This window comes from Panthera leo, chromosome C2, assembly GCF_018350215.1.
Source record: "Panthera leo isolate Ple1 chromosome C2, P.leo_Ple1_pat1.1, whole genome shotgun sequence".
Classification (NCBI taxonomy): Eukaryota; Metazoa; Chordata; class Mammalia; order Carnivora; family Felidae; genus Panthera; species Panthera leo.
In genome coordinates, this window is record NC_056687.1 from 134,093,056 (window position 1) to 134,115,130 (window position 22,075).

Sequence of the window (22,075 nt, forward strand, 5' to 3'; positions counted from 1 at the left end):
ATATTGCTGCTGATTCTTTTCATTTAAAAATATCAAAACTGAACATTAATAAAAATAAACTCATAAAAAACAAAAAGGACACGGCAAGCTGTGGCTGAGACCACATGCATGTGAGCAGATCACTCTTTCACAGGATCGAATTTTTCACAGTTTTGTGTAGGAAAGAATCCCACAGATCGAGTATAGAGAAGGATATAAGGATGCTGTACAGCCGACTACAAACTGCATTTCCATGGCTGGGATCAATACCCAAGATCAGTATAAACACAACTGGGAAAAAGGTCTGAAGTCCACCCAAAGCCGATGTATTCTTATTCATCTAAGCAGTTTCTTCATTCACAAACCTCTCCTCCTGACAGAATTTATCACCTTTGTTTTACCATTAATCCCTTCCCCTTCTCATTTAGGTATAAACCCCTGTATACTTTACACCTTCTTTTAAATGCTTAATACAAGTAACCACAGGAGAATCTCTTCTCCCCTTGAAAAACTGCAAATAAAGATGTCAGCTATTGAGTATATTTGTGGCGTCTCCAGCAGCTGCTGTTAAATACCAGCTGGTCTAGCTGATTAAAATTACCTCCGAGTTGGTATTATAAAGATGCCTGGGCAGCGTTGCTGTATTAATGGATTATTGAGTGAGCGATGAAAACCTTGGCCAGCTGATGCGTTTTATTACAGATAGGCTTTATGATGTGTAATCACTGTAATTTTTACAACTAGAGGAAATATGAAAAAAGGAGTAAAAAAATCCCCATAGAAACTGATTTAACTAGATTATTCCTACCATTCTGTTTCCTAGAAGGAATCAAAGTACATAATTGCTGTGTATAAATATCCAGGTATGGACCTATACCCACAATTTATCCATCCATCTATGTGGATATGTTATCATCAATATAGACAAGCAGACAATGCACATGGACAAATGCAGTATGCGTACAATTTGTGTGAATAGAAATTTACTATGTTGTTTTCTGCCAAACCACCCAATTGGCTGCCATGGGATCACATGACCTAAAATAGTTTTGAACTGTTCACCAGCTGGGCAATAGATGAAAATCCAAATCTGGCCAAGTGGACTGTGGTTTGCAATCCAAGGGACAGGATCATTTCACTCCCTTTACCATTTCCCTTTAGTTGTTTTCTTATAAGCCAAGGTTTTTATAGAACACTACCAAATTGTCTTCCAGATTCTCTAACTTCCAGCTTATGTTCAAAAGAAGGTATGGCAGTTTATTGGCTCAGCTATTTTTATGGCTGCTACAGGAGCCAGGACCCTACTCTACCAGTTTCCATGGTCCTTCAAATGCACTGTTCTATTTATGGCACTCTCAAGGCTCCTGTATGCTCCCAATTGTTTTTAAGGATGAATACTTAGTCTCAGGAGGCTGTGGCCAATTAAACTGGCTCACATAGAGAACAAAACTCAAAAAATTCGGTCAAGTATGTCACTGGCTGAATGAGTATCTTGTAGGAAAGGACAGCATCTCAGACTGGATTCTCTTTTTTAGGCAATCCACAAGTTTCACTTTAAAGTAGTATTTCAGAATATAATGTTCATCACAAAGGAGTATCAAGTGTATTGGTTTGATTTCACTGCATGATACTTGACATCAATTTTTCAATATCTTTAAAAAAATACATAGAGCATGTGACTAGAAAGTAGTGAAACTGATTTTTTAAACAGAAATACCAAAATTTATATATAAAATGATTCATTCAGAACCCATGGTAGGTTTTTTGTATAGCCTATAGAGGCCAGGAAGTATGTTTTGAGGCTAGGTTTTATCATTGTACGTAACTAACAGTTCTAACTAGAGACAAATATAGTGAACAACATGAGAAATGAAGATAGGCAATACTTTCGGGTCAAAAACTTTTTTGATTATTTGGATTGCACTGTTATAAAAAAGGTTTCTAATGTGGCTCCTCCACTAGTGATGAAGATAATTCCAAAAAAAGAATTCCACAAGTATTTTGACTAATAATGTTTCATTAGCATAAGTGTGTAACTTGTTAAAGCAACCATGCTTTAGAAGGAGCATGGTCATTTTCAATATAAAAATACCAGTATGCTAGTCAAAAAAAAAAACCAGAAAACTAACCACTACTGGTTAAAAACTTGGGTTTGGTTATTTTTGAATGGAAATGAACCTAGCCATTTGTGTCATTTTCAAAGATGTGCAACTTTAGGGGTGCCTGGGTGGCTCAGTCGGTTAAGCGTCCGACTTTGGCTCAGGTCATGATCTCGCGGTCCGTGAGTTCGAGCCCCGCGTCGGGCTCTGTGCTGACTGCTCAGAGCCTGGAGCCTGTTTCAGATTCTGTGTCTCCCTCTCTCTCTGACCCTCACCTGTTCATGCTCTGTCTCTCTCTGTCTCAAAAATAAATAAACGTTAAAAAAAAAAAATTGTAAAAAAAAAAAAAAAAAAAAAAAGATGTGCAACTTTAATATTGGACTTTATTTGCCATTTCGTCCAATCTCTCATTCACAGGCAACCCACCTATAAACTCTCTGCTGGCTGAGGACAGTTGAGCTTCTGTTGAAACACCAGGTGAAGGCACCCAACAATCCTAAACCATCTATTTTGCAAACACTTTTTGATAGAGGATTTTTCCACTTGTTGATGCAAAAAATGCCCCACCACCCAAATTCTTTCTACTGGTTCTTAGCCTTCTCAGAAGTTTAGCCTTCTAGAGAAGCTTTTCCCTATTCTAATTAATAATCCTCCAGGTATCCAAATGATGCTAAGGTAAAGCAGAAACCTTGATATCAATAGGTGCTTACTACTAATTAGTGAATGGGGGCGCACCTGGGTGGCTCAGTCGGTTAAGTGTCTGACTCTTGATCTCAGCTCAGGTCATGATCTCACAGTTTGTGAGCTTGAGCCCCACATCAGGCTCTGTGATGACAGCACGGAGCCTGCATGGGATTCTCTCTCTCTCTCCCTGTCTCTGACCCTCCCATGTGCTTGCTCTCTCTGAAAATAAATAAATTAGAAGTAATAATTAGTGAAAGCTCAATGACTTGATACAGTACTTAAAAAAAACATAAAACTGAAAAAGCCCAATTACCATAAAATTAATGAAATCAAGTAAAAGGAATTAAAGTAATAAAGAAAAAAGGATATACATATAGCTTACTCAAATTCCTTTAATATGAAAACTTATAAATCTAAGAACAGCCAGGTAAAGAGTCAAACTTCTGACCACTTAGAACAGAGTTGGCAACAACCAGAAGCAGAGGCCAATCATGTGGGTCAGGTGGCTGTGGAGACCCACACTTAGGCTATGAAATTACTGGCCCTGGATTTAGTGGGCTAGTCTTTCACTGTCTTGGGACTTCATTCCAAAATGCAGGACTTGGGAGGCAACTGTTAAACCTACAGCTGTAAATTGGTACAGGGTTAATAGTCAAAACTTGTTTTTTCAGAGATCCTTTAAGACATTTAAAAAAAATTGGAGGCGGGGGGTGGGGGGGTGGGGAACTGATCCACATTGCCTGGTAAACAAAAGAATAGTGAGAGTATATAAACTCTAAATAAATGGTTTGAATGCAGCATGGCTACTAAGCATTAAAAAACTCTACAGGTTTCACTGGCCTCCTTCCTTTTCTTTCTCCTCCTGTCTTTACGTTCTAACGCCAGCAGAATGCATTAGTTGGAGATGGGAATGTAGTGGTGGGAGGCAGTGGCAAGGAAGAGGATGTGGGAAGGAGGGTGATAAAGAATGAACGACAGCGGAGGCAGAAAGGCAGGGCGGTGGAGGGGAGCCAGGCAGGAGAAGGCCTGGCAGACCCACTCTGAGCAGTGCTGTACAGAAAGGAGGCGCCTGGTCTCCACCACCAGCAGTGCAACCTACGGAAGAGGATAATTAGATAAGTGAGCACTCTCACCCCACTTTACTACTGTTTTAAAATTGCATTTTCCCCAAAGAAAAGAGTGGGAGGGAAATGAAGAGGAAAACCGGCCAGTCCAGCTCGATTTGGCACTGTTGTCATAAATACCAAGAGACAGAGGTACTCCTCCTCCCGAGAGCTGATCAAGCTACACAAAAGACAGCTATTACTGATGGCCTAAACCAGAGCAAAGGCATTTGGTATATGGGAACTCACGACTCTGGAAAGAACCATTTCCCATTAATTTTCAATTTGAAGGAGTAATATTATTCATCATTTTTATTATTATTTAGAGGTATGAGGTCTTAACTAGAATTTTATGATCCTTGCTATGATTTATCATTATTTTTTAATTTAATGAACACTTAGAAAGTGTTTCCTATGTGCCAGACACGGTTTTAAGTGCTCTGCAAACAGAAACTCCATGTGGCAATCCTATAAAGGAAGTACTCTTAATTTGACTTTAACTCAACTTCTGCAAGCATTCATTGTAACCCAGAACCAACATATTTTCTCCAACAAATTCCATGTAGTACAACCTTTAATTTTAATAAGACTAACTAATTTTTTTAAGTCTGGAGATTTTTTTTTTTTTTTACACAACATTTACAGTTCAAGTCCTAATAAAAACTTTTTGCAGGTGGTACATTGGTTTAAGAAAAGTCATCTATGAAATCATGCAAAAATATCTAACAAATAATAATTGAAGTGAAATGAAAACAAAAGCATTATTTTTACAGAGAAAGCAAATTTTCAGGAAAGACATTTTTAGAAATATATATATATGTATATGGGCACCTGGGGGGCTCAGTCGGTTGGGCGTCCGACTTCGGCTCAGGTCATGATCTCACAGTCTGTGAGTTCGAGCCCCACGTTGGGCTTTGTGCTGACAGCTCAGAGCCTGGAGCCTGCTTCGGATTCTGTGTCTCCCTCTCTCTCTGCCCCTCCCCTGCTCATGTTCTGTCTTTCTCTGTTTCAAAAATAAATAAAAACATCTAAAAAATTAAAAAATATATATACACACACACATACATATGCAAACTGAATTACACATATCTTTGTCTGCACTTAGATTCTGGTATAAATCTATTTAAATATACAAAAATAAGAATAAAGAAACACATGATGAAGAACCAAAAGTAGAAAAAGCCAAAAGAAAGAAATAAAAGGCAATATGCTCTACCAGGGTTTCATCTGTATCCCTAAGTAGTTAAGAAAAAGTTTTCTTTAGTTTGTGGTATAAAAGCTCTATTTTTTATCCTCTTTAACAGACTGTAATAAATGATGAATTTTCTTAATTGATTCGGCAGCCTTTGTCAGATAGCATCTCATGAAAGGATGAGCTTGGAAGAGGTCCACTCATTAATAAGCAAGCTCATTATTTCTGTAACATTTCAGTCAGGGAAGAATTAATGGTGGGCAGGCAGCATTCTATCTTGGTATTGTGGATCATATAAAATTATAATATGCAATGGTAAACTGTCCTTAAATGGTAAACACCGTCCTTAAAATAATTTCACAAAAGTCAGAAAAATAATAGAGTTTTTGCACAAAATGCATACTGGTGATCTCAAATGTCTTAAAAGCTAGTCAAGAAACACTTCTTCAGAAAAGTTGGCATTTACACAGATCTATTTTAAGTACTAATAGTTCCTACAAAAGGTTTTACACGTATCAGGCAGAGTCTTTAGAGGTCAAAAAATAAGGGTAGAAGTCTATGTCTGGTCAGAGACCTATCAAAGACACACAATGTAATCACTGATAGAAGTGATACAAGTTAGGTTAAATACAAAGTATACTTCATAATGGAATATGATATCATACTCCAATAGTATTTTCCAATAGGAAAGAGCTTATTAGGGCAATTAGTGGTAGATATTCACTTTGCCTCTGGCTTATGTGGTTATGGAAAAACTGGAGAGTAGAAAAACATTCAGAGACCCAGAAATAAAGAAGCCAAGTATGAGAAAAGATGGAGAGAAAGAGAATATGAGAGACTGATTAATAATGCCAAGATTTTTACCTATATTTAACTATTATTTCCCGTTAAGTCCTGGAAATTTCTCCATCATGCTTTAGAATGCACAGTTTTGATTGGAGGAAAAAACTTATTTCTCTTCCAATCTAAATGTATTCTGCTGGCTGGCTAATAGACTCGAAGCAATACAGGATTTACAGCTGTATCACTCTGTTGTTAAACAAGAATGCTTAAAGACAATATTCCATTGTCCCACAGTGATTTAAAAACAACTCTGACGACATATTTCTGGTGAAGTTTTCTTTTTTTATGACCCTCATTAGACGGCATTTTATGTGTGTAAAGTTTTGGGGGTAATATTTTTTTCCCTATACACTTATATTCAGTTAAAGACATCACAACAGTTGTAAAGTCACAGTTTTATCGGGCTTCCTTTACAGAATGCTGATATAACCTGAAGTTGATCCAGGACTGGTTATTATTAAGCCTGGAGTTGGCAAAGTGTTGTTCTGTTTAAGATATAGGACTGAAAGACAAGGATGACTTTTCGTACCTGGGATGGTGTTGGAGTGGGGGGGGGGGGGTATGTTCTATTACGAACTATCCTGACCTTGCAGTCTTCAGCACATCAGTATTTCTCAAGTGTCTAGTATGTTTTGTGTTTCAATCACCTCAATTTCAAAACTGTGAATTTAACTACAACCTTGAAGAAAATTTTGGAAAATACATTACACATTGATCTTGAATAAATGACCTGTTTTAATAAAAACAACTTAATAGATGAGACCTTAATTGCAGAGCTAAAAAGTTTATGATTAAAAACTTCCTATATGCCATATGTTTTGGAAGCATTTTAACATTCACTGTAAATACTCCTTATTAGAAGCTAGATACAGGCATACCTCAGAGGTATTAGGAGTTCGGTTCTAGACCACTGCAAGAAAGTCAAATTAATTTTTTGGTTTCCCCAGTGGTACATATAAAAGTTGTGTTTACACTGTAGTCTATGAACTGTGCAATGGCAATATGTCTAAAAAAACAATGTATATACCTTAAGTAAAAAATACTTTATTGCTAAAGAAAAAAAAAGCTAACCATCATCTGAGCTTTCGCCAAGTCACAATGTTTTTGCTGCTGAAGGGTCTTGTCTCAGTGTTGATGGCTGCTTGACTGATCAGAGTGGTGGTTGCTGAAGGCTAGGGTGCCTGGGGGCAATTTCTTAAAATAAGACAACAATGAAGTCTGCCACATTGATTGATGTCCTTTCACAAATGATTTCTCTGAAGCACGTGATATGCTTGATAGCATTTTATCCATAGAAGAACTCCTTTCAAAACTAGAGTCAATCCTCTCAAACCCTGTTGCTACTTTATCAGCTAAGTTTATGAGATACTCCAAATCCTTTGTGGTCATTTCAACAGTCTTCACATCATCTGCCCCAGGAGTAGATTCATCTCAAGAAACCACTCTCTTTGCTCATCCATAAGAAGCAAGTCCTAATCCATTAGTTTTATCATGAGATTGCAGCCATTCAGTCACATGTTTAGGCTCCAGTTGTAATCCTAGTTCTCTTGCTGTTTCTACCACATCTGCAGCTGACATACCCCACCGAAGTTTTAAACCTTCAATTTAATGCAATATTTGCGAAGTGCAATAAAGTGAAGCACAATAAAATGAGGTATGCCTGTATTTTGGAAGCATTTAAAACTATTCAAATATATTAAATGAAAATGCCATCATTTGTTTTTTTGGTTGTTCTCAGTAGTCCAGTATATTTACTAAGCCCCAAAACACTAGAGGAAGAAGCCATTTAACTGGAAGAAACTATGGGCAGAATTTCAAGAAGAAAGAAAAAAAATCCTGGTCTACGTTAAAAACTACGTTTCCAAATATATGTTACAGTCCTTTTAGCTACAACATGCCATGGTTTCTTAAAGCTCATAAATCCTATTGTATTTAAAAGTTTTGTAATAAATTTTCCACATAACTATACAAATGACTGAAATTATATTCCCTGTATGTCAAAAAGATCCAGGAAATAAACAAAATTGAGTGACATACCATAACTTAAAAAAACACTGGGCCATTCGTACTGAGTTAAGAATAAGAATTCTCAGTCTCAGGTGTCTGGTCATTCTAAAGTAGTTCTGGATTCAAACGCAGAGAAATTCACCAATGTAATAACTGGATCAACACTTACCTCTCAATAATTAACAGAATTATCTCTCAGTAATTAATCAGAAGATCTGAACAACACTATCAATACCAACTTGATCCAAGACATTTATAGAACATTATACTCAATAACAGGAGAATACATATTCTTATATGCACATGGAATATTCACCAAGACAGATTATGTTAGTACTAAAATATACGCCTTAACAAAGTTAAATAAATAAAAATCATGCAAATTAAGTTTCTGGACCAGAATGGAATTGGCAATAAATTACAAAAACGAAAAAAAAAAAAGGATAACCCACAAATATTTGGAAAATAAACAACAGACTTCTGTTAGTACATGGTACAAAAAAGAAGTCTTTAAAAAGATTTTTAAAATATCCTCAGCTGAAGAAAAATGAAATATACCATACTGAAATTATAGGGACACAGCTAAAGCAGTGCCTAGAAGAAAACTTACAGTTTTAAATTCTTATATTATAAAAATTAATTCTGAAGTCATTAATCTGGGCTTCCATTTTATTTTTTTTAACATACATTTATTTATTTATTTATTTATTTATTTATTTATTTATTTTGAGAGAGAGAGAGAGAGAGAGAGCACACAAGAGTGCACAGGGGAAGGGCAGAGAGGGAGAGAAAGAGAGAGGGAGAGAAAGAATCCCATACACAGAGCCCAACACGGGGCTCAATCTCACCAACCCATGAGCCACCTAAGCCAAAATCAAAAGTTGGACGATTAACCTATTGAGCCACCCAGGCACCCCTGGACTTCCACTTTAAATATTTCAAGAGCAAAATAAACCAAAAACAGTTAAGAGGAAAAAACTTATAAGGTAAGAGCTAAAACCAATGAATTTGAAAGTAGAGGGAAAAGAGACAGAACAGAGAGAGAAATCAATCAAACCTCAACTTGGTTCTTTGAAAACATTAATAAAGTTGATAAACTTCTAGGCAGATAAGAGGTAACATAAAATTACCCCATAGCACGAAGGCTTCCACACACAAAGGTATATAACTATAGGCACCACAGAAATTAACAGGATTATGAGGAAGTACAAACTTTGTTCTCAGAAATTTGACTCCTTAGATGAAATATACAATTTCTTGAACAACAGAAGTGAGTAAGTCACTCATGAAATAAACAATGGCAGGGGCGCCTGGGTGGCTCAGTCAGTTAAGTGTCTAACTCTGGACTTTGGCTCAGGTCATGATCTCACAGTTGGTGAGTTCGAGCGCTGTACTCACACGTGACCACATGAAGCCTGCGTGGGATTCTGCCTCTCTCACTCTGTATGCCCCTCCCCCATTTGCTTTCTCAAAATAAATAAAAATAAACAAACAAAAAAGAAATGATGTAAGTAGTCATATATGTACTTAAATAACGAATTTATAGTTAAAAACTTTCCAAAAAGAACATTCCGAGCTAGATGGTTTAACTGACAAATTCTATTAAGTACAGGGATCGATCAATAAAACATAATAGAGAGTTCAGAAATAAACCCACACAAATAAAATTAACTAATTTTTGACAAAAGACAAAGGAAATCCAATGAAGAAAGGATAATCTTTCAACAATAGTACTAAAATAAGTGAACATTCTTATGACAAAAATCAACAAACAGCCTTGACCTATACCCCTCACATTATACAAAAAATTGCTCAAGATGAATTATACATAAAGCTATAAAACAATTAGAAGAAAATATAATATTTTTGACTTCGGTTAAGCACAGAGTCCTTAGATACGAATCAAAACAAATTTGATAAAAAAGTTAATAAAGTTGATTTCACCAGAATTAAAAATGTTTACTCTATCAAAGATACTTAAAAGAAAGGACAAGACACAGATTGGGAAATAATATTGTGAATCACAAAAATGACAATGGAGATGTACCTAGAGTATATAAAGAACTCTCAAAACACAGTAAGTACTAAGAAAAATAACCCAATTTATAAAAATGGCAAAAGATGTGAGCCATGTGAACTGACATTATTTTATACTTTTTGTTTTGAGATAGTTATATATTCATACACAGTTGTAAGAAATAGTAGAGATTCTGTGACCCCTACTTCCCTAAAGTTAATATCCTGCAAAACTATAGTACAATAACTCAACCAGGATATACAACCACTGATACAGTCATAATACTGAAATATTCCTTTGGGGTGACTGGGTGGCAGTTAGCATCTGACTCTTGGGTTTCAGCTGAGGTCATGATCTCACAGTTTCTTAAGTTTGAGCCCTGTGTGAGGCTCTGTGCTGGCAGAGCAGAGCCTTCATGGGATTGTTCTCTCTCCCTCTCTCTCTTCCCCTCCCCAGCTCACACTATCTCTGTTTCTCTCAAGTAAATAAACTAAAAAAAAAAGTTCTATTAACATATGGATCTTTCCTATGCTCTTTTATAGCCACACCCACTCTCTTCTGGTCTTTTTTTCTTGATAGACTGTTAATTTTACTGATCTTTTCAAAGAAATGGATTTTTGTTTCTTTTTTTTAATTGTTGTTTGCTTTTAATTATTTTGGTTTTAATTTTTACCTTTATTATTTCCTTCTGCTTGCTTTATTTTGTTCTTCTTTTTCTAGGTTCATGGGGTAGAAGCTTAGATTATAATTTGACTTTTCCTTTTAAAAAATTTTTTTAATGTTTATTCAATTTGAGAGAGAGAGATAGAGACAGAGTACAAGCGGGGTAGGGGCAGAGAGAGAGGGAGACAGAATCTGAAGCAGGTTCCAGGCTCTGAGCTTTCAGCACAGAGCCCAATGTGGGGCTGGAACTCATGAACCACAAGATCATGCCCTGAGCCGGAGTTGGGCACTTAATTGACTGAGCCACCCAGATGCCCCTGACTTTTCTTCTTTTCTAATGTAACCAGATAGTGAAGTAAATTTCCCACTTAGCTCTGCTTTAGCTGTGTTCCACAAATTCTGACATAATGTTTTTTCATTTCATTCATGTCAATGTAATTTTTATTTATCTTGAGACTCCCTTTTTGATCGAGGAATTATTAGAAGGGTGTTATTTAGTTTCTAAGCATTTGCAAAATTCCTGTTACCTTTCTGTTATTTCTAATTTGATTTGATCGTGATCAAAGAACGCACCCTGTATGATTTCAATTCTTTCAAATTTGTTGAGGTTTATTTCATGACCTAGGATATAATCTTTCTTGGTACATGCTCTGTGAACACTTGAAAAGAATGTTTATACTATTGATAGATGAAGTGTTTTATAACTGTCACTTAGATTTTGTTGGATGATACTATTATTGAGTTCTTCTATATACTTGGCTATTTTCTATCAATTATTGACAGTCTGTAATTGTAAATGTGGATTTGTCTATGTCTCCTTTCAGTTCTATGAGTTTTGGGTTTACATATTTTGCAGCTCTGTTGTTTAGTGCATGCACAGTTAGGATTGCTAAGTCTTTTTGGGGGACTAGCCATTTTATCATTATGTAAACACTGTCCATTTTTGTATCTGATAATTCTCTGTACTCTGAAGTCTACTTATTTGATATTAACATAGCCACTCTGCTTTCTTTTGATTAATGTTTTCAGGATATGTCTTCTCTCAACCTTTTAATCTGCCCATATCATTATATTTAAAGTGTATTTCTTGAAGACATTATATAGCTGGGTTGTGTTTTTATTTTTATTTTTTTATTTTTTTTAAAGATTTTTTTTTTTAAGTTTATTTATTTTTGAGACAGAGAGAGACAGAGCATGAACGGGGGAGGGTCAGAGAGAGAGGGAGACACAGAATCTGAAACAGGCTCCAGGCTCTGAGCTGTCAGCCCAGAGCCCGACGCGGGGCACGAACCCACGGGCCGCGAGATCGTGACCTGAGCCAAAGTCAGACGCTTAACCGACTGAGCCACCCAGGCGCCCCTGGGTTGTGTTTTTAAAATCTGCTACTCTCAACCTTTCAATTGGTGTATTTAGACCATTTACAGTATCTCCACAGTGACAGTGTATCAACAGAAAATGGAAACTGGAGAAGAAGTTTGTGGAAGTTTAGAAGGGAAGAGGAGATGAGTAGGGCTGCTAGAGGAGAAAGGTCAAAGCAGCATTTTTGTTGGTTACTTTTTTTCTTAAAAAAGAAACCAGCAAAAAGGAAAAGAATAAAAATGTTGTAGATACAATACCTGATGATTCATGGTCATGCAGGAGAAGTAAACAGTCAATTCCAAAGTATACAAAGAAAGACTAAACAGAAGTATCAACCAGAGAACAGAAAATAAGGGGAGATTCAGGCTAGTGGAAAGGGAAAATGAAGTTGAAATAGTCAATTGAGCACGTGAATAAAAGGATGGCCCAACAGGGCAGTTGGATGCTTTAAAATTGCAGTGGCTCTAATCCACAACATTTCCCACTCTCCCAAGTACTATGCAACATTTTGAGTTATTACCAAATCATAGATTCTATCTGTAAGATTTCTTTAAACTGACTCTTCCCCACTGCTATTATCTACTCAGACATGTGCAAAGCCCTCCTAATGGTATCCTTGTTCCCAGTCTTACCTCTCTCTCTCAAACACACAAACTGTGATAATTTATTTTAAATGCCAGTTATACCAAATCACTTCCTGCTTTATATTCTCAAAAGTTAGTTACACACAGTGGATATTCTTTAGAAAATTATATCTGTCCTTCTTGTCTCACTTTACTAGCAACTTCAGTTAGCAACAACATATAGCATGTAGGCTATCTAACAGGTACTTTCCAATCTCTCACCCAAGTACCAGAACCATATCGTTCAATTTTCTACTAGGTATCCATGGTTCCACAGAAACTCCAAACTCAATACAATTCTTCCTTTCTCTGAAATTTCTTTCTCTACTATTCACTATTTCTGTGATTTTTACCATCATTGACCTTGCTGTCCAAATTATCTTTGATTTTTCCTTCTCCCTCACTCCCACATTCAATTAGTTACAAGTCCTGACAATTCTAACAACTTGGTATTTCCCAAATTTTTCCACTTACCTCTATTCTTACTGCGTTTATCTTGTTTCAGGCTGCTATCATATCATCTCTTTGAGAAAACACAAGTTACTACTTTTGTAGCTAATCACTGCTACCCGATTCTTACTTGTCCAATCTCTTACTACTGTGCAACCAGAGTAATCCTTCTAAATCACTAATATGATCAGAAAACCATTATGTTTCAATGCCACCTCCCCTACTTTAGAGTAAAGATACAGACCAATGCTGTCCAACAGAACTTACTATAATGACTGGATTGTTGTATATCTGCGTTGTCCAACAGAATAATTGCTAGTCATATGTGACTGGCTACTGAGCCCGTGAAATAGGTATAGTGTGACTAAAGAAGTAAATTTATAATTTAAATTAAATTTTTTAATGTTTATTTATTTTTTACAGAGAGAAAGAGATAGAGCCCGAGCAGAGGAGAGGCACAGAGAGAGGGAGACACAGAATTTGAAGCAGGCTCTGGGCTCTGAGCTATCAGCACAGAGCCCAATGCAGGGCTCGAATTCACAAGCCATGAGATCATGACCTAAGCCAAAGTCAGACACTCAACCAACTGAGCCACCTTAATTAATTTAAATGTTATAGCTACATGTGTGTGGTTAGTTACCTTTTGGTCAGTACAGGTCTAGATTGTTCTTATCATGGCATATAAGAGTTCCCATGTCCTGGCACTGCATTTTCCTCTCACACAAAATTTACTCTAGTTTTAGTAAACTGGTTAGTTCATCTTGTATCTATGATGGTATTCAAACACAGACACCTTTGCTCATACTGTTTTCCCTGCATGAGGTCCTTACAACTGTTTTGATTGTATTGTTCTTACAATTGTTCTTAGTTCAACAAAACTAAAAGGCAGCCTACGGAATGGGAAATACACACACACACACACACACACACATATACACACATTTATTTATTTGCAAATAACATATTTGATAAAAGATTAGAATCCAAAATCTATAAAGAATTTATCAAACTCAATACCCAAAAAACAAACAATCCAGTTAAGAAATGGGCAAAAGACGTGAATAGACATTTTTCCAAAGAAGACATCCAGATGGTCAACAGATGTATGAAAACATGCTCAACATCACTCATCATTAGGGAAATACAAATCAAAACCATGATAAGATATTACCTCACATCTGTCAGAATGGGTAAAATTAACAGCACAGGAAACAACAAGTCTTGGCAAGGATGCAGAGAAAGGGGAACCCTCTTACACTGTTGGTGGGAATGCAAACTGTGTAGTCACTTTGGAGAACAGTATGGAGGTTCCTCAAAAAGTTAAAAATAGAACTACCCTACGATCCAGCAATTACACTACTAGGTATTTACCCAAAGCATAGAAAAATACAGATTTGAAGGAAAGAGCCCAAGTGTCCACTGTATGTATGTGTAATATTAGTCATCAAAAAGAATGAAATTTTACCATTTGCAGAACACGGATGGAGCTAGAGAGTATAATGCTAAACAAAATAAGTCAGTCAGAGAAAGACAAATATCATATGATTTCCCTCATATGTGGAATTTAGGGGTGGAATGTATAGGAAGGGGAAAAAAAAAGACAGAGGAGAGGCATTCAGCTGTATACGCCTAAACTTATCTTACTGGTTACACTGCTTTCTAGAAGTCCTTGAAGATCTGCTTTCCTCTTACTTGAATTATTAATGTTTACTTACTTTTCAGTGTGAGGAACATACATTTACCTAAAAAGGCATGTGGATGGTACCTTTCCTAAATCTGTGCATGTATGACTGGGCACATCCTTTCCCTTTTGGCCCCTGTCTACTTAAAAGGCATGATTACTTTGTCAGTGCAGATTCTATTTCTTCTACGTCATCAATTAGCTACACTATTGTGGGCCTCAGACTCTCCAGTGCCCTTGATTTTTCCATTTCCTCCGTAGCAGGCTTGTTTCTGATCACTACCAATAAAACTCCTCTGATTCCAGGCCTTGTACCATCTGCCTGGTCTTTGTTGTTATCTGATCACCCTGAGTTTGGCTCATGGTCCAAGCTAACACAAAGGACTTTTGAGTGCCTTGATTTTTCTACCACACTGCTAGTCCTACTCAAATTAGAGTGTGAATGTAGGCTCAAGAGTTCAAAGCCTCAAAGACTTCAAAGATTCTTGGTAGCCATCTGATCTAAATAAGCCTTTATAAGCTGTGATCTCCTCATCTACAAAATGCGGATAATAGTACCCATTCCAAGGTGTTGTGAAAATAAGTAAAATAATTATGTAAAGTCTTTAGTACAATGCCTAGCCCACAGAAAACAATAAATGTTAACATTTATCATTATTTCGAATAATGTGTTATTCTCCTCCACAATTTTTAAGCATGATAATTCTTCATATAGAAGAAGAATAAACCATTTTTTTTTTTCCCCAAAGAGGTAATTCTGGGGGAATATTCAGTGGTATGAGATAAGGTATCACTGGATCTTCACCTTTTAGTCCGTCATTATGTTTTTTACATTCAATGTATAACATAACACAACACTCACTGAAAAGAAAGAATATTTCAATCATTAGCTGTGTTTAGAATAGAAAGCTATTTGTTTAAATTGTTGAGAGACATAATTTTTAAGGTAATTCTACTGACTTGGATGACTAAGAATTGTATTTTTTATTATATGTTTATACTTCAAATATAGATTTAAAAAACTTAGTAGTCATACATAATTACACTGTGATATGTGTTAGATATTTAAAAATTATATCACAAAATTTAGCAGATTATTAATCAGTAACCAAGAACCTCCCCAATTAAATCACTATAAACCACCATAGCAAAACAACTGCTAATCCAGAAAACAGGAAGTAAGGGAAATGGAAGATGTATACTAAACATTTGGGAGATATGAAATTTATCCCATGAGTGTTGTAAAGAGCTCATAATTTAAGAATGCCAAAGCCCAAGTGTGTTATGAGGGTCTTTCCTCAAAAGTGACATTAATTGCATATCCCACAGATGCTTATTATGTATTCTATTTATATCAGAGTATAAAATGTAGTTGAAAATATACAGATTCAATATATTAAAGGGTGATAATAAAACACAGTTACTCTGGCCTAGCAAAAATTGTTATTTTTAAACTTTAATTTTTGGTCTCTCTATAAAATAGTATTATGGTATTAAGTGAAAATGGTATTCAGTCTTTATACCTGAATCTGTGATTAAGAGTCTTTTGGACTCAAACAAGCACATACTTGGGAATGGAACCTTAACACTGGTACTTTAGAGGCTTTTGCACAAAAATAACCCCTATGTGATGAAATCACAGCACATTCCTATTGTCATACTAAAAATGAAGATGCCAAAAAAAGCAACCCTTAGAAATTACCTTGGAAAGCTGGAAATAATGTAGTCAATATTTGCTTTGGATGTTAATCAGCATGCACTGACAGGCCCCTACAGAACTAAAATTTTAAAAGTCTAATACCCATCAATAACTGGCAAACAAAAGACAATTCAAAATGTTAATGATTTGCATTAAAGCAAGAGAAACTTTGATCAAAGTGCAACAGGAGTAATAATTCATAAAGTTAATGAAAAACTGTGTAAATTACTTCTAGGAAATATCAGTTTATAATATCACATTTAACTTAAAATTAACTTTGTTTAACTAAACAGTAAGTTGATTGATTTAACATTTTGTAACACAAAAACCAGCTACAATTATCCAGGGGATAATGTACTTAAGTACATAAAATAATAGCACTAGTAAGCAAATTATTATATAATATTCAAGATCTCATGGGTATTTAATTCCCACATTTCAAGATAAGTATCATCAATTTACTTAAAATTTAGATAAGCTAATTTGGAATGACTTTAGCCAATGTTAGTACAATTAATATTTTTATACTAATTATTAATTCTAATTTTGTTAAATAAATTTATTAGTAAAATACAATGTTTATATATGGCTCATCTGCCACATCAGGAGACTTCCACATATATTCTCTTACAAAAAACAGAACTAAACTATTTCTAAAAATGGAGTAACTGCAACATCTCTTAATGATAATTATAACCATATTATAAATCAGACTTAAACTCCCACATATATATGATTTATTCCCCATTCTATGCAAATTGTTAATACTGATAACATTTCCCATTGATACATTCATTATTGGCATTTTTATCATATCGTTTTCTAATTTTGTTAAAACATTTTGGTATACAAGAAAATACTTGTTTGAAAATCAAAATTCTGGGGCACCTGGGTGGCTCAGTCGGTTGAACATCAGACTCTTGATTTTGGATCAGGTCATGATCTCATGTTTCATGGGACTGAGCCCTGCATCCTGCTCTGTGCTGGCAGATTCAGATTGAGCTTCAAATTCTCTCTCTCTGACCCTCCCTCATGCATGCATGCGTACACACTCTCTTTCTCTCTCTCTTTCTCTCAATAAATAAACATTAAGAAAATAAAAATAAAGATTTTGTTAAAAAAATGGCAAGCAAAAGCACATTTTAGATGATGCCTATTATGAATTCTGATATCTTAAAGAAGACCAGTTTTTATTAACTGAAAATTGATTATTTTGTGTTTGTAACTTGAGGATAATGTACTCAAAGTGTCAACTAATTGTTTTTAAGCATGAAAACTGAATGTCAGCCTAAATTACCAGCTTGATTTCAACAGGAATGGACAGTAGCATCAGCAATTACTTAGATTAATATTACTTTTATGACATAAAACAAAACAAACTATGTCAATTCATTTCCCTGAAGTACAAACCTACAATATTCTTTTAGCCTTAGGGACACAAAATTATTTTGCTAAATTGCTATAATCTGTTTCTAGAAGTTTACTCCTCAGCTCTATACTGGCTCTTTAGAAGCACTGGTCTGAAGGATAGCTGTTAAGTTTCTACCTAAGTAGAAGCTATTCATATGCTTTGGTGAAGAAAACATAGAAAGCCAGAGGTGGAAAGGTTCATGAAACACGCAGAACATCATACTCACAGAGCCATGACATCCTAACTGGGGAATGGTAATGACAGATAATGGTAATAGAAGGACTGCCAACATATACTGAATGATATTGAATGCTTACTACACATTCAGCACTATGATTTCTGTATATTATAATTTAATTCTCATAGACACCCGATGAAGTAAGTACCATTATTTTCAATATCCATTTCACAAATGAAGAAACCAAGGATCAAAACGGTTAACAGATCTGTTTCATTTCAAAGTCTGTGCTTCTAAATGCTATTGCATACTATACTCATATTTTTCCTTGGCCCCAAAGATTCTAACAGTAATCAACAGGAAATATACAGATGAGTAGTACAACTGAAAGTAGCATAAAGACAAAGGAAAATTGAGTTACCTGTGTCCCACAAATAGAAATAATACAATCAAATTTAATAAATGAAGTGAATAAACTCCTTGCACTATAAAATGCAGTAGAGACAAATTAAGAGAACGAGTGACTTCAACAAAGTTTAAAAAAAATTTGTACATTTTCAGTTAACGCAGATGAGATTCTATACTAAAATAATGGGATAAATGAGTCAGCTATGGTTACTGCTGAAAAATAAAGTTGAAAGGAGTAAGAATGATTATGTCATGGATCATGGAATTTTATTGGGAGGGTGTTGGTCAGGTGTCAAAGAAGCTCTAGGAATCATTATGATGATGAGAAAGCTGACGGAAACTAATGTCTGAAAAGGAAACTGGAATATAATGGTTTATAAATCATCTAACCCAAGCCCATGCCACCCACCACTGCAATATAAAGCACCATCTCGAAGAGTTAATAAACAATAAAGCATTTCAAAGAAATGATAAGTATGTCCAACATTAAATTCTTTCCTCAATATTTAAGACCAATATCTAGACTTTAGTAAACAATTTTTGAGGGTGTAAAATCGGCTTTGGGATCTGAATAAACCACTTGAGTGCACAGTGGAGAGGAATATAGAATTTAACTCCTGACCTTGCCACCAGCTATTTTAAAATAAATTTTTATGTCTACAATCACAAACACATTAGCCAGGCTTTTAAGTGTAAATGATGATTCACTAATAACTTACAGTACTGCCCAATATGCATGTTACCCTCAACTTTCTCATTTCCAATGGGAATGATGGAGCTGCTCTCAATGCTGAAGTCAAGTTTAAGTCACAGAAATGAAAATAAGCATCATTTAAACAGAAAAGCAGACATCTTTAATCACAGTTCAGGGTTTCCAGAGATGATAGATAGCAGAGTTATTATCAGTGAAAGACTGTACGTAACATGAGAACATAAAGAAAACATTCACTGATATTTCTTTGGGCTAAATAAACAGACTCTGCTCTGGTCTTAAACTTTCGATTTTTTGAAATTCTTTGTAATTCAAATAACAAGTTCATATTTACTGAGCATCTACTATGTACATCTTAATAATATTGTCTCTATTTTCCAAGTTCTACCTAATTGAGAGATGGGAATTGCAGAAAATATCTACCAAGGAACTGTCCAGCATTAGATATGAATGTTTTATTGTTTCAATGTTGTAGCACTACACAAATTTATATTTATTAGAACTGCAATCTTTCTAATTTTCCTACTCATCCTATTAAGCCACTGAATAAACACACATACAAACATAACACACGTCTCTGAGGAGCGCTTGGCTCCCTATTCTTCTGCGATAGCATGTTACAAAAGTTTCATGGCTGAAGATGATTACCATATTGTGTTCACCCTGAGGAACATTCAGCTCACTTCTACAAATGCAATTCCCAATAAAATGGAAAACACATGGATAGACTGCAGGACTGGCTGGGTTTGGGGCTGGCTTCATGTGTGTATGACCTATGTGACTCTGCCCTTCTTAGAATGCTTGGTTTAATGATCTGTTGTTGCCATCCTGAAATTCTTACTAATTTTTTTTAAGGGGGATATTCATTTTTATTTTACACTGGGCTCTGCAGATTATGGAGCCAATCCTTCCTGCATCTGAATTATGACCTCACTATTTAATATGCATAAACACAGTGTAAGCCTTAAGTTTCTTACCTCATATGACACTAAATTGACAAGGTTAATGGAAATATTTGATGAAATATCATCTGTGAAAGCAATGAGCACAGGGTCTGGCACATAGGACACCATAGACATAGGAAATGAAGCGGAGCTGGAATAATTCCAGCTCTTACCTCTATGAATCTGAGACATACAGAAACCACCCTAAGTCATAGTTAGATATAGCTGAAACATAAACTTTAGTACTTACAACCCATATATCTGTGGTGCGATTTCTAGTCTGTTCAAGTGCATATAAAGCTCAATATCATGCTTCTTCAGTAGATGATCCTGGATCTGGTTGACTTTAGTAACAATAGCAATCGTTGGCCCTAAATCCTGTGGTCTAGCAAAGGGGATGGGAGTCATCAGTGTTTCTTTTCCCTACAAACAGAAAAAATGGAGCATGTGTTATTTCAATATGAAATGAGCAAATGTATAAACATCATTCTTGAATGTACTTACCTATGGAAGCTTAAATAAGAACCAAAAACTCATGACAATCATCTCATGACAAATGCTTAAACTGTGGAATCATATGCTGATCGTCATACACATGAATTGTGCACATAATGTAAAGGCCAGGAAATGCCTTCTAAAATATTTTCTACCTGTCTTCCCTTGACCAGTTTCTCTGGTGATATTAATATTAAATTATTAAATTAAATATTTTTCAAGATAATTTTCGCTACAGCGGCTGCTAATCTACTTGTCTACAGCCAATCTGTCTAATCAGCCATCATACCTAAGTGGAATACTCTGATGAAAAGGTATTTCTTGTGGCATAAAATTTAAACATGAAAAACAGCAAATGAAAACTGCTTTACTTTGAGCTCTCAAAACTATAAAAAAGTCAGGAAAAAAAGGAAACTAGTATTAGAAAAGAAGGTATTTTCTAACGGCCCTTTGATTAATTATAGTTGAGTAGGAAGAGTTTTAAACTCTCCAGACCAAGAGTGTAGCTGAGCTAAAAGCAAAAAAACAAAACAAAACAAAAAAAAACAACAACTATGTAGCTGACTACAACTTTCCTTCCTCCCATTCCATAGCCCAAGTCAAGAAAGATAAGTCTATACCCTTTCTAATTCTTTCATGGAAACTTCAACTATCCCGAGTCTGATGATTTTCCCTATTATGTGTGACCCTTTCTTATGCTGAGCCCTCAATTTCTCTCTCTCTCCAATCTTGGGATTTACAGCATCATTCTCTTGTGACTACCTGCTTACCACTCATCCTCATTCTATTTCTCTAGCTCAAACTTTTGTTTCTGCTTTGCAACTCTGCGCTTTCATACAGATCTGGTCTTAGTTTGATTCTCTACTTGCATGTGATTCCCTGACTGATCTCACTCATACACAGTGCTTCAACCAATACCCATTTTTCCAAAGACTTCTAAATCTGTATTCATAACTTAGAAGCCTCTTGGGTTCTCTCCCATACATTCGCATGTTGGCAAGGAATCTTAGGTTGCAAAAGGGTCTCTAATTCAGGAGGCCCACAACTGAGTTTATCATCTTCTGCTCAAAAATATGTTCATCCTTTCGCCGTACCTACCACAAACCATCCTCCAATAAGAACACCTGCTTTGCCAATTTTATCTCCTCAGAACAACTTAAGACACTGTTACTATGTCTTCTCTCCTACAGCTTGACTATTATAACCTGATTTGGGGTCCTCACCATTTCTTTCCTCCTAACTGGTCTCACTGCCCCTAATTTGGTCTGCTTTTATTTATTTATTTTTTTAAATGTTTATTTCTGAGAAAGAAGAGCGCAAGTGGGGGAGGGGCAGAAAGAGAGAGAGAGAGAAAGAGAGAAAGAGGGAATCCAAAGTAGGCTCTAGGCTCTAAGTTGTCAGTGCAGAGTCTGATGCGGGGCGCAAACCCACAAACCATGAGTTCATGATCTGAGCCAAAGTCAGATGCTTAACCAACTGAGCCATCCAAGTGCCCTGGTCTGCTTTTAAATCTATCTTCCAAAATGTC

At 35.7% G+C, this 22,075-nt stretch overlaps 1 protein-coding gene across 14 annotated transcripts in view; it reads right to left on the bottom strand.

The window, feature by feature from the left end:
* The window catches only part of TBC1D5 (TBC1 domain family member 5), a 537,979-nt gene that overhangs the window by 188,586 nt on the left and 327,318 nt on the right, over positions 1-22,075 (bottom strand). For all 14 annotated transcript variants that reach the window (XM_042955445.1, XM_042955444.1, XM_042955443.1 and 11 more), the window contains one exon: positions 20,303-20,475. In XM_042955445.1, coding sequence (XP_042811379.1) covers positions 20,303-20,475 — 173 coding nt within the window. The remainder of the gene's footprint in view (positions 1-20,302; positions 20,476-22,075) is intronic.